This window comes from Eretmochelys imbricata, chromosome 1 (assembly GCF_965152235.1).
Source record: "Eretmochelys imbricata isolate rEreImb1 chromosome 1, rEreImb1.hap1, whole genome shotgun sequence".
Classification (NCBI taxonomy): domain Eukaryota; kingdom Metazoa; phylum Chordata; order Testudines; family Cheloniidae; genus Eretmochelys; species Eretmochelys imbricata.
In genome coordinates this window covers 231,085,416-231,099,479 of record NC_135572.1, presented here as the reverse complement: position 1 = coordinate 231,099,479, position 14,064 = coordinate 231,085,416, and the positions used below count along the sequence as shown (strand labels likewise).

Below are 14,064 nucleotides of genomic sequence, written 5' to 3'. Positions count from 1 at the left end.
CAGCTAATTTAGACCCCATCATTTTATATGTATAGTTGGGATTATGTTTTCCAATGTGCATTACTTTATCAACATTGAATGTCACCTGCCATTTTGTTGTGCAGTCACCCAGTTTTGGGAGAACCTTTTGTAGCTCTTCGCAGTCTGTTTGGGACTTAACTATCTTGAGTAGTTTTGTATCATCTGCAAATGTTGCCACCTCACTGTTTAACCCCTTTTCCAGATCATTTATGAATGTTGAATAGTACTGGTCTCAGTGCAGACCCCTGGGGGACACCCCTATATACCTCTCTCCATTCTGAAAACTGACCATTTATTCCTACCCTTTGTTTCCTATCTTTTAACCAGTTGCCAGGCCATGAGAGGACCTTCCCTCTTATCTCATGACAGTTTACTTTACTTAAGAGCCTTTGGTGAGGGACCTTGTCAAAGGCTTTCTGAAAATCTAGAGTACACTATATCCACTAATCCCCCTTGTCCACATGCTTGTTGACCCCCTCAAAAAATTCTAGTAGATTTGTGAGGTATTATTTCCCTTTACAAAAACCATGTTGACTCTTCCCCAAATTATGTGCAACTATGTGTCTGACAATTCTGTTTTTAAGTATAGTTTCAACCAGTTTGCCTGGTACTGAAGTCAGATTTACTGGCCTGTAATTGCCGGGATAACCTCTGGAGCCCTTTTTAAAAACTGACGTCACATTAGCTATCCTTCAGTCATCTGGTAGAGAAACTGATTTAAAAGGATAGGTTACAAACTACAATTAGTAGCTCTGCAATTTCACATTTGAATTCTCTCAGAACTCTTGGGTGAATACCCTCTGGTCTGGTGACTTATTACTGTTTAGTTTATCAATTTGTTCCAAAATCTCCTCTACTGAGACCTCAATCTGGGACAGTTCCTCAGATCTGGCACCTAAAAAGAATGGCTCAGGTTTGGGAATCTCCCTCACATATTCAGCAGTGAAGACTGATGCTAAGAATTCATTTAGTTTCTCTGCAATGGCCTTATCCTTGAGTGCTCCTTTAGCATCTCTATTGTCCAGCAGCTGCACTGGTTGTTTAGCATGCTTCCTGCTTCTGATGTACTTAACATTTTTTTTTGCTATTACTTTTGAGTCTTTGGCTAGGTGTTCAAATTATTTTTACACATCATTTGCCAGAGTTTATGCTCCTTTCTATTTTGCTCATTAGGATTAGACTTCCACTTTTTAAAGGATGCCTTTTTGCCTCTCACTGTTTTTTACTTTCTTGTTCAGCTACAGTGGCACTTTTTGGGGTTATTTTACTATGTTTTTTAATTTGGGATATACATTTAAGTTGAGCCTCTATTATGATGTCTTTAAAAAGTTTCCATGCAGCTTGCAAAGATTTCACTTTTGGCACTGTACCTTTTAATTTCTGTTTAACTAACTTCCTCATTTTTGTGTAGTTCCTTTTTCTGAAATGAAATGCTACAGTGTTGGGCTGCTGTGGTGTTTTTAAACACCGCAGGGATGTTAAATTTAATTATGTTATGATCACTATTACCAAGCGGTCCAGCTATATTCACCTCTTGGACCAGATCCTGTGCTCCACTTAGGATTAAAACTACTTCTCCTATGATGGGTTCCAGGACTAGCTGCTCCAAGAAGCAGTCATTTAAGGTGTCAAGAAACTTTATCTCTGCATCCCGTCCTGAGGTGACATGTATCCAGTCAATATGGGGATAGTTGAAATCCCCCATTATTATTATTATTATTATTATTATTATTATTGAGTTTTTTATTTTTATAGCTTCTCAATCTCCCTGAGTATTTTGCAGTCACTATCACCATCCTGGTCAGGTGATCAGCAATATAACCCTATTGCTATATTCTTACGATTCAAGCATGGAATTACTATCTATCGATATTTTATTGTATAATTTGGTTCATTTCAGATTTACACTTCATTTGATTAAATGCTTTCTTTCACATCTACAGCCACTCCCACACCACCACGACCTGTTCTGTCCTTCCAATATATTTTGTACCCTGGTATTACTTACTGTGTCCCATTGAATATCCTTATTCCACCAAGTTTGTGATGCTTATTATATCAACATCCTCATTTAATATGAGGCACTCTAGTTCACCGATCTTATTATTTAGGCTTCTAGCATTTGTATATAAGCACTTCAAAAACTTGTCACTTATCTGTCTGCCATTACATGATGTAATTGAATGTGACTTCTTTTCATTTGACAGTTTCATCAGATCCTAACTGTACTTTATCATCTTCATCCTCTCCCCTTACTAGGGCATAGAGAATCTCCAATAGCTCCTTCCCTAACAGATGTCTCTGTCCAAACCACATGCTCCTCTGCACTTGTTGGCTTTCCCCTAACCCTTAGTTTAAAAACTGCTCTATGACCTTTTTAATGTCAAGTGCCAGCAATCTGGTTCCATTTTGGATTCGGTGGAGCCTATCCTTCCTGTATGGGGTCCTCCTTTCCCAAGTTTCCCTAATTCCTAATAAATCTAAACCCCTCCTCCCTACACTATCGTCTCATCCATGCATTGAGACCCTGCAGTTCTCCCTGTAACTGGCCCTGTGCGTGGAACTGGGAGCATTTCAGAGAATGCTACAGGAGGTCCTGGACTTCCGTCTCTTACCTAGAAACCTAAATACCCTGTGGGCATAAGTCACTTGGTGAATCAGTACAGTTCCATATTTATCTCTAAATTTCTCTATTTCAGTTTTACAGGCACTTCTGTACAAATCTCACTGAAGCCAGACATATTGTGACTAGTCTCCTTGATAGACAAAGGTGAATGAATCATTGTGTCTCGTTGGCTGCTAGGGATTGGCCAATGAGATCAGATTAGTGCAAACCCCTTCTTTCCCACTTCCCCCACCCCACCCCTCAAAAAAGTCATTCATCCACAGCATAAAGCTAAGCTAAACCAAACCATTATACAAAGTTGAAAAAAATTAGCTGTTTTTCTCACCTATTTTACATTTCTGTAGACCAGTGCGCTTCCAGATTTTTGATAGGGCCATTATCAAAGGTATCCAAGCCACCCAAAATTGGGTTTCGTGTACCACACCTGACCCAAAACAAGCATTAAACAGAAATCACACCAAAAGCACTGCTCCCATGAGTTTTCCAGACTGATTTCGTAGGCTCAAGAGGTCCAGAAAATTTGGATAAACAACTGGACTTGTGTGCTTATTTAAAAAAACCTGATCCTCTCACACTTTTTGAAATCCACTCATGAATTCTACATACCTTTTCTGTTCACCATAAACTTGTTCTCATGTCACTGCCTTTGTGTTCTGGCTTGCTAAATAGCCAGAATAGGGCAAAGAATCAATAGCTAAGGTCCTACAATTTATCTTGCATAGCATGACCACAAACTAAATTACCTCATCAAGCAAAGGAGCTGGCAACAAGCTCATAACAGCTAAGTGACATAAATGTGCATCATATTTGTTGTTTGGAAAAGAGCTCCTTTTAAAAGAGAGGGCACATCTCCCTCAGCTGGCAGCAAATGGAAGCTCAAGACAAGCAATCTCACCAGTCCCAAAACCACAGAAGTGAAGTTAATGCATTGTTAATCAGATGGAAAATTATGGCACGTGCCTGTCTTTTCCTGACTACCAGAGAGCAGAAAGTCACTCCAAGCCCAAGCGAACACCACAAGTAGAGCTATTACTACATTCTGTGAACCATGCTTGTGTGATTAAATGATTTCCAACTCAGCGACAGTTTTTTTCTGATATATCCCTGTCATCTTTTAGGATATAACTTTACATTCAACTTTGAAGACTTGCTTTAGGAGCAATTTGACACAAGTGTCCTAAGCACAGGAACATTATTTCCCCCCAGAATTAGGTTAAAATTGTTTCAGCTGCTTTTATTTGAAGCCTCCAACAATTTTAGTAAAAAGAAAAGGAGTACTTGTGGCACCTTAGAGCCTAAAATTTAATTGAGCATAAAAGCTTTCGTGAGCTACAGCTCACTTCATCGGATGCATGCACTGGAAAATACAGTTGGGGGATTTTACATACCATACACACTAACGAGAGAGATCAGGTAAGGTGAGCTATTACTAGCAGGAGAGAAAAAAATTTTAGTGATAATCAAGGTGGGCCCTTTCCAGCAGTTGACACAAACGTGTGAGGAACAGTAGGGGGGAAACGAGTTTTACTTTGTGTAATGACACATCCAATCCCAGTCTTTATTCAAGCCTAAGTTAATGGTGTCCACTTTGCAAATTAATTCCAATTCAGCAGTCTCTCAGAGTCTGTTTTTGAAGCTTTTTTGTTGAAGAATTGCCAGACATCAAGAACTATAACATTTAAAAACCAATCTGAGAACACTTCAATCTCTCTGGTTACTCAATTACAGACCTAAAAGTCACAATTCAACAAAAAACCTTCAAAAACAAACTCCCACGAGAGACTGCTGAATTGGAATTAATTTGCCAAGCGGACACCATTAACTTAGGCTTGAATAAAGACTGGGAGTGGATGTGTCATTACACAAAGTAAAACTATTTTCCCCCCCTACTGTTCCTCACACGTTCATGTCAACTGCTGGAAAGGGCCCACTTGATTATCACGACAAAAGTTTTTCCTCTCCTGCTGGTAATAGCTCATCTTACCTGATCACTCTCGTTACAGTGTGTATGGTAACACCCATTGTTTCATGTTCTGTGTATATAAAATCTCCCCACTGTATTTTCCACTGCATGCATCTGATGAAGTGAGCTGTAGCTCACAAAAGCTTATGCTCAAATAAATTTGTTGGTCTAAGGTACCAAAACTACTCTCTTTTTGCATATACAGACTAACATGGCTGCTACTCTGAAACCTGATAATTTTAGTGCCTCTCAGATGCCTCTTTAGCCCCCCTCTTCACAAAAACTTTCCTTTTAAAAGTTGTAGTAGTGTTGTATTCTCCCCTTGACACATGCACATAAATTGCCTGAATGCCAATTGATTTCACACATCAAGAGAACAGAACGCTGAGTTTTATAGCCCAATCAATTTTTACTATTCTTTTTATAAGCTTCGAAAAGGCATGGATAAAGATAAAAACCATTAATGCATATGCAGTAAGTGCTATGCATAATGGGCCAACTTTGTCCCTGGTAAAAATTCCATTAAGAAGAATGATGTTGAATTTGGGCCATCATCTTAACCCCTCAAAAGAATGCCACATTCAGGTCTGAATGTGTGTTGTATAGAATTCCCATTGTCAGGTGTCACCAACTTGGAAATGTTAACTTAATAAGGGCTATTTCAGTAGAACTAAATGCAGATCTTGAACAGGAAGACACCAAAAGTATGCTCTATCATTTAGCTCACTCTCAATGTAGAACACAACACAACCTTCCACAAGTTACAGTTAAATGAATCTTCTCCAGTGTTAGCTACAGTATGCAGTCTCATTGTTCGAAAAATAGAAACAAGCTGTAATGCAGGGGTACATGTCACTGCAGTCTTATCATGCATTTGTGACACAGGATTTTATGAGTGCTTCAGTTTGAGTCTCCATCCCTGGCCACCAATGCAGATCCCATAGTCGTTTGGTTCTGACAATTCTTTTATGAGTATTGTGTGCCAGGTGTATGAATTTTGACTAATTCTTCTGGCACAAGTAGCCAGTGTGTACCTCGTAGCATACAGCCATTAAGCAAAGGAAGTTCATCCCGAACTCTAAAAAGGCAGCAAAACTGGGTCAAGGCTTTTAGGTTTACTGGGCCATCTCTATCAGAAATACCTGTAGTTTTTGTTGAATTGGACACGCTGAACAAGGAGCTTGAAATTGTTCTTTTGTAACTGCAGTAAGAGTGCTTGTAATAGGCATCCTCTACAGCCTCATCCTCCGGTGGACCATCTGGTGAAGGGGAAGGCAGGCGAGAAAAGCAATCAGCTACCACATTTTGGTTTCCAGGCTTATATTTCAGTTCATAATTGAAAGACTAGTCTTGCAGACCATCTAGCAATACGATATCCTGCTCTTCCCAGTCCTTTCATTGTGAGCAACGTCGTCAAAGGGCTGTGGTCAGTGAGCAACTTGAACGTGCGGCCCCATAGGTAAGTTCTCCATTTTTCAGTAGCCCAGACACAAGCAAGAGCTTCTTTTTCAGCTGCGGAATATTTTCTCGCAGCATTACTTAGTATCCTTGAAGCAAATGCAATAGTCCTCTCTGTGTTGTCCTCATGAAGTTGTGTGAGGACAGCCCCAAGTCCATAAACAGAAGCATCATAGTTACAATTGCAGGCAATGCAGGACTGAATAGTGCAAGTACTAGACTATGTACAATCAAGTCTTTCACCATTTCAAAACAAGCTTGTGCATCCGTTGTCCACACTAAGGTTGAACTTCTCTGTAGTTATTCTCGTAACAGTTCAATGACAAACATAATTAGGAATGAATTTTGCATACCAGGAGGTAAGACCCAAGAAGGAACGTAAGGTTTGCAAATCTGTTGGAGAAGCAGCATTTGAAATTGCCAGGATATGATCTGGATCAGGTTTTAATCCAGCCTGTGAAATTCTATGCCCCAGAAAGGAGAGTTCCATTTGTCTAAATTTGCATTTGGACCCATTGAGCTTGAGGCCTGCTTTTCTGGTGCAGTTTAGTACAGATTGCAAATACTTCTGAGGAGCGTGACAACCTGCAAACATGATATCATCCAGATAGCACTGAACTCCATGGTCATTCTTCAGACTCAATGACACAGAATATCAGAGTTGGAAGGGACCTCAGGAGGTCATCTAGTCCTACCCCCTGCTCAAAGCAGGACCAATCCCCAACTAAATCATCCCAGCCAGGGCTTTGTCAAGCCTGACCTTAAAAACCTCAAAGGAAGGAGATTCCACCACCTCCCTAGGTAACCCATTCCAGTGCTTCACCACCTTCCTAGTGAAAAAGTTTTTTCTAATATCCAACCGAAACCTCCCCCACTGCAACTTGAGACCATTACTCCTCCTTCTGTCATCTGCTACCACTGAGAACAGTCTAGAGCCATCCTCTTTGGAACCCCCTTTCAGGTAGTTGAAAGCAGCTATCAAATCCCCCCCTCATTCTTCTCTTCCACAGACTAAACAATCCTAGTTCCCTCAGCTTCTCCTCATAAATCATGTGTTCCAGTCCCCTAATCATTTTTGCTGCCCTCCTCTGGGCTCTTTCCAATTTTTCCACATCCTTCTTGTAGTGTGGGGCCCAAAACTGGACAATACTCCAGATGAGGCCTCACCAAGGTCGAATAGAGGGGAATGATCACGTCCATCGATCTGCTGGCAATGCCCCTACTTATACAGCCCAAAATGCCGTTAGCCTTCTTGGCAACAAGGGCACACTGTTGACTCATATCCAGCTTCTTGTCCACTGTCACCCCTACGTCCTTTTCTGCAGAACTGCTGCCTAGCCATTCAGTCCCTAGTCTGTAGCAGTGCATGGGATTCTTCCCTCCTGAGTGCAGGACTCTGCACTTGTCCTTGTCGAACCTCAGATTTCTTTTGGCCCAATCCTCTAATTTCTCTAGGCCCTCTGTATCCTATCCCTACCCTCCAGCCTACCTACCTCTCCTCCCAGTTTAGTGTCATCTGCAAAGTTGCTGAGGGTGCAATCCACACCATCCTCCAGATCATTAAGGAAGATCTTGAACAAAACCAGCCCCAGGACGAACCCTTGGGGCACTCCACTTGATACTGGCTGCCAGCTGGACATGGAGCCATTGATCACTACCCATTGAGCCCGACCATCTTGCCAGCTTTCTATCCACCTTATAGTCCATTAATCCAGCCCATACTACTTTAACTTGCTGGCAAGAATACTGTGGGAGACTGCCAAAACCTTTGCTAAACTCAAGGAACAACATGTCCACTGCTTTCCCCCTCATCCACAGAGCCAGTTCTTGTCATAGAAGGCAATTAGATTAGTCAGGCATGATTTGCCCTTGGTGAATCCATGCTGACTGTTCCTGATCACTTTCCTCTGCTCTAAGTGCTTCAGAATTGATTCCTTGAGGACCTTCTCCAGGATTTTTCCAGGGAATAACATGAGGGTGACTGGCCTGTAGTTCCCAGGATTCTCCTTCTCTTTTTTAAAAATGGGCACTACATTAGCATTTTTCCAGTCATCCGGGACCTCCCTCGATCACCATGAGTTTTCAAAGATAATGATGACCAGTGGCTCTACAAATCACATCTGTCAACTTCTTCAGCACTCTTGGATGCAGCGCATCTGGCCCCATGGACTTGTGCCCGTCCAGCTTTTCTATAAAGACCCGAATCACTTCTTTCTCCACAGAGGGCTGGTCACCACCTCCCCATGCTGTGCTGCCCAGTGCAGCAGTCTGGGAGCGGACCTTGTTCATGAAGACAGAGGCAAAAAAAGCATTGAGTACATTAGCTTTTTCCACTTCCTGTCACTAGGTTGCCTCCCTCATTCAGTAAGGGGCCCACACTTTCTTTGACTTTCTTCTTGTTGCCAACATACCTGAAGAAACCCTTCTTGTTACTCTTAACATCTCTTGCTAGCTGCAACTCCATGTGTGATTTGGCCTTCCTGATTTCACTCCTGCATGCCTGAGCAATATTTATACTCTTCCTTGGTCATTTGTCCAATCTTCCACTTCTTGTAAGCTGCTTTTTTGTGTTTAACAGTGAAATCCTTGCTGATCTTAGGCCAAGCTGGTCGCCTGCCATATTTACTATTCTTTCAACACATCGGGATGGTTTGTCCCTGTAACCTCAATAAGGATTCTTTTAAAATACAGCCAGCTCTCCTGGACTCCTTTCCCCCTCATGTTCTTCTCCCAGGGGATCCTGCCCATCAGTTCCCTGAGGTTGTCAAAGTCAGCTTTTCTGAAGTCCAGGGTCTGTATTCTGCTGCTCTTTCTTCCTTGTGTCAGGATCCTGAACTTGACCATCTCATGGTCACTGCCTCCCAGGTTCCCATCCACTTTTGCTTCCCCACTAATGCTTGTTCTGAGCAGCAGGTCAAGAAGAGCTCTGTCCCTAGTTGGTTCCTCCAGCACTTGCACCAGGATATTGTCCCCTACACTTTCCAAAACTTCTTGGATTGTCTGTGCACCGCTGTATTGCTCTCCCAGCAGATATCAGGGTGATTGAAGTCTCCCATGAGAACCAGGGCCTGCGATCTAGTAACTTCTGTTAGTTACTGGAAGAAAGCCTCGTCCACCTCATCCCCCTGATCCTGTGGTCTGCAGCAGACTCCCGCTACGACATCACCCTTGTTGCTCACACTTCTAAACTTAATTCAGAGACTCTCAGGTTTTTCTACCGTTTCATACCGGAGCTCAGAGCAGTCAGACTGCTCCGTTACATATGGTGCAACTCCCCCACCTTTTCTGCCCTGCCTGTCCTTCCTGAACAGTTTATACCCATCCATGACAATACTCCATTCATGTGAATTATCCCACCAAGTCTGTTATTCCAATCACATCACAGTTCCTTGACTGTGCCAGGACTTCCAATTCTTCCTGCTTGTTTCCCAAGCTTCTTGAATTTGTGTATAGGCACTTGAAATAACTTGCTGTTTGTCCTGCTTTCTTAGCATGAGACAGGAGCCCTCCCCTTTCACATTCTCCTGCTCATGCTTCCTGCCAGTATCCCACGTCCCCACTTACCTCAGGGCTTTGGTCTCCTTCCCCTGGTGAACCTAGTTTAAAGCCCTCCTCACTAGGTTAGCCAGCCTGCTTCCAAAGATGCTCTTCCCTCTCTTTGCTAGGTGGAGCCCATCTCTGCCTCGCACTCCTTCTTGGAGGACCATCCCATGATCAAAGAATCCAAAGCCTTCTCCGACACCACCTGTGTAGCCATTTGTTGACTTCCATGATTCGACGGTCTCTACCCAGGCCTTTTCCTTCTATGGGAATACTTTTTTGGAAGGCTCTTGGGACGGATGTGAGACAGTATGGAACACGTTTCAAATGAAGTAGTCCCTCATGTGTAATAAGTGCTGTGAGGTCTCTGCTGTCTTCATGCAACATAACCTGGTGGTATGCGCTCTGCAAATCCAAAGTAGAAAACATATTTGCAGAACTCCGTGGAGCAAAGACTTTTTATGTGAGGAAGAGAATGGCTGTCAATCACAATAGCTTTATTTCACTCCCTTAAGTCCACACAAAGGCAAATGCCTCCACCCTTCTTCTGCATCATTGCTATAGGTGAAACCTATTCCAAGGAGTCACTCTTCAATGTCCTTTTGAACAAGTTTCCTAAGTTCCTCTGAAACAGCTTCCCTGACTGAAAATGGTAAGCGCCGTAACTTCTGTTGTACAGCCACCATATTATTCTGCATTTTAACTTTATGCGGAAACCCGTAAGCACAGCCGAGTTTCTCTTCAACCTGGTGTTGGGTCCCAGCTGAAACTCCTGTGTGTACCGCAAGAGTGCTTTGCTGAGGAAGATCAATTCGTCCATTAACTACCCTGAGATTGAAAGCAGCCAATAAATCTCTGCCAAGGATAGGAGTGCCTTTGTGGACAATGAAGAACTCTGCAGTTACACAGCAATCACCAAAAGTAACTATTGCTGGCAGGCAGCCATGTACCGGAATATGGTTTTTCAAATAGCACACCAAGTGAAGTTTGGGTTCAGAAAGAGGCACATCTTTAAAGTAATGCAAATAGATGGAATCAGCTAGTATAGATACTGCTGAGCCAGTGTCCAACATTAGCTGAATAGAGTGTGTGATTTGCCTGAGGGTATGGTGGAAACATTTACAGTGCACTTTATTTGTTCTGGAATATGTGCAGTAGTGATTTTGTCCACGCTCAGCACAGTACCATCTGGTATTGTAACTGCATGCACCCGTTGATTGAACTGGCTGTTGCGACATACTTTAGCAAAATGCCCAATTTTTTTGCAATGATTGCACTGAGCTACTTTTGCCAGACATCCTGTGTAGCTTGCAAGGTGTGGTGGGGATCCACAGCAAAAACATGCTTTTACGGTATTTTGAATTTGCTGATTCTGTGGTTTTTCATTAGTTTTCCTCTTGTAATCGTTTGTCTGCAGTGATACCGAACGTTTCTGCAGAGGAGTCACAGCCTGGACTGTGCCTCCTGTATCCATGCTCATTATTTTGGCTTCAGCTGTAGTTGACTCAATCTGAGTAGCAATGGTTATTGCTTTTTCTAGTGTAAGTTGTGGTTCTAGAAGTAAGCTCTCTCTTACACAAAGCATGGTTGTTTTCTCAGTGAGCTGGTCTCTAATCATCTCATCTGCCATATTCCCAAAGTCACTAATTACAATCAGACTCCTCAGCGAAGCAATACAAGGCATTATAGTCTCCCCTGTTTTCTGCTCACACCGGTGAAATCTGTAGCGATTAGCTACTACATTCACTTTTGGCACAAATAAATTCTTTAACGAAGTGCAGTCTCATTTATCATCTGCAAGGGGAAAAGTGTAAAATATACGCTGCCCTTCTGCTCAAAGGTAGTGGATTAGCAGAGCACGCTTTCTTACTCCAGAAATCTCTGTAGCACTGATTGCAAGCAGCTAAGTCTCAAACATATAGAGCCAGGTAGTAAAAGCAATTGGCGGCTCACCTGGGCTTTGCAGAAAGGGTACAGGTGGGTTCAGAGACAGAAGATCCATCCTAGTCAACAAAATGTTGGAGCAACCAGGCAAGGTACTCACGAACTTCAATAGGACTGTATTTTTAAAGTGGAAACCTCTTCACCAAGCTGCTGCTGCACCCTTGGTAGCTCTCACTCAGCCTCATCAACTTCCACCCCCCTTCGTGTTTCCTGTCCTTTCAGCCTCCTCAACTTCCCCCCCTCCTTCCTGTTTCCCATCCTTTCAGACTCCCAACACCCAGTGCTCCCAGTTCTAATAATTACAAGCAGCATCTAAACACCACAAGCGCCGCCCGCCTCCCCATGAGGTTGGTGTTCCATAACCTCTCATCTGAATATCAGTCATTCAAAGCTAGCCTAGGACTGGTGGTAACTGAACACTATTACCATCTGAGGGTTGTTCAGTGGCCATTGTGAAATGAGTTAGTGACCTCAGTCCAATTCCAAATGGACAGCTTTTCCTCACCACAGCAAGATCTAATTGTCACCCTCTACTGGCAGGGACAACAGTGAGACCAAGGACTATAGATAAGCAATGCATATAACAATGTCCTTTTGCAAAATACTAAGTATGCTGCTTAATAAGTTCCCCAAGGAAAGCCTGAGACATTAGTAGATTAGTAACAGTCATAAGTCCTGACAAGCACAAAATTTATTTGGCCTAAAATCTGAAAAGGACAGCAGTGACACATAGGAGAAGTATGGAATAGGCTTGTAATATTGTTAAAATTCTGCCACTAAACTATGAGAGGCATTGGTGTGATTGCTCTGTCTCTAGGTTGAGCATGAAACTCTACCAGATACTGCTTGTCAAGATTCCTCCCTCACTCTGAACTCTAGGGTACAGATGTGGGGACCTGCATGAAAACCTCCTAAGCTTACTTTTACCAGCTTAGGTTAAAGCTTCCCCAAGGTACAAATTAATTTTATCCTTTGTCCTTGGAATATCCACTGCCACCACCAAACTCTAACTGGGTTTACTGGGAAACGTAGTTTGGACACGTCTTTCCCCCCAAAATCCTCCCAATCCTTGCACCCCACTTCCTGGGAAAGGTTTGGTAAAAATCCTCACCAATTTGCATAGGTGACCACAGACCCAAACCCTTGGATCTGAGAACAATGAAAAAGCATTCAGTTTTCTTACAAGAAGACTTTTAATAGAAATAGAAGTAAATATGAGTAAAGGAATCACCCCTGTAAAATCAGGATGGTAGGTACCTTACAGGGTAATTAGATTCAAAACAGAGAATCCCTCTAGGCAAAACCTTAAGTTACAAAAAAGACACAGACAGAAATAGTCATTCTATTCAACACAGTTCTTTTCTCAGCCATTTAAAGAAATCATAATCTAATGCATACCTAGCTAGCTTACTTACTAAAAGTTCTGAGACTCCATTCCTGGTCTATCCCCGGCAAAATCAGCATACCGACAGACACAGACCCTTTGTTTCTCTCCCTCCTCCCAGCTTTTGAAAGTATCTTGTCTCCTCATTGGTCATTTTGGTCAGGTGCCAGCGAGATTACCTTTAGCTTCTTAACCCTTTACAGGTGAGAGGATTTTTCCTCTGGCCAGGAGGGATTTTAAAGGGGTTTACCCTTCCCTTTATATTTATGACACTTCTAAATCACTGTGCCAGAGAATGCTTATTACTGAGACTCAAATATTTCTGAAGGTCATAACCTTTTAGCAATTTGCACTTTCAGGTGCAAAAAAGTAGCATTCTCCTGGAGGTAGGACACCCCATTAAACACTGCATACCTTGATATATTTTTTTAGCTCAAAAGTTATGGGCTTAAAATAGGAATGTCTAGGTGAAAATTTGTGTTTTGGTTATGCAAGTCAGACTAGATGATCATCATTTTTTTTCTGGACTTAATAAAAAAAATGAACACTGCTACACTATGAATACTCAGATTCTGTAGATTTATAGAATTTCTAAGTAACTTTATTTCATCCTTAAATTCTATATTACTTTTCCATAATATGCAGCAGCTAGTATTTTAAATTCCCTTGTCTTGCTAATAGACTGCTAATAGATCTCTATTTCCTTTCCTTGTTTTTCAACTTACAGAAAGAACAGATTTGTCACCAAAACAATTATATTTTACAAAAAAGGAGTATACTTACCATCCAGAAAAGGGTCCCTGTGGCAAATTCTGAATAATGTTCTATAGTGGAGAGTACACTGAAAATTAAACAAATCAGCACCAGTAGAAATCTGTAACAAAAAACGGAAGTGTTTAATGACATGTCAAAGAGATGCTACACCGCAAATACCGGTTTATCTAATGTTAATCAAAAAAATGCTTCTGTTTCATGTAATCTAATCATCCTTTTCTTCTGCTTCAGCTGAATTCAGTGTTCTGGAAATCCAGAAGTGCCACTTAAGTCCAATGAAGTTTCAGATTTAAAAAAAAAAAAAAGGAGTGAACTTTCGTTACTTGTGGCTATTAAAAAAAGCGGATACTGTCT

General features: G+C 42.0%; 1 protein-coding gene across 1 annotated transcript in view; it reads right to left on the bottom strand.

The window, feature by feature from the left end:
* LOC144271558 (potassium voltage-gated channel subfamily KQT member 1-like) overlaps positions 1-14,064 on the bottom strand; it is a 449,329-nt gene that overhangs the window by 387,452 nt on the left and 47,813 nt on the right. Inside the window, exon 2 of the mRNA XM_077829000.1 lies at positions 13,720-13,810. Within this exon, the coding sequence (XP_077685126.1) occupies positions 13,720-13,810 (91 nt within the window). The remainder of the gene's footprint in view (positions 1-13,719; positions 13,811-14,064) is intronic.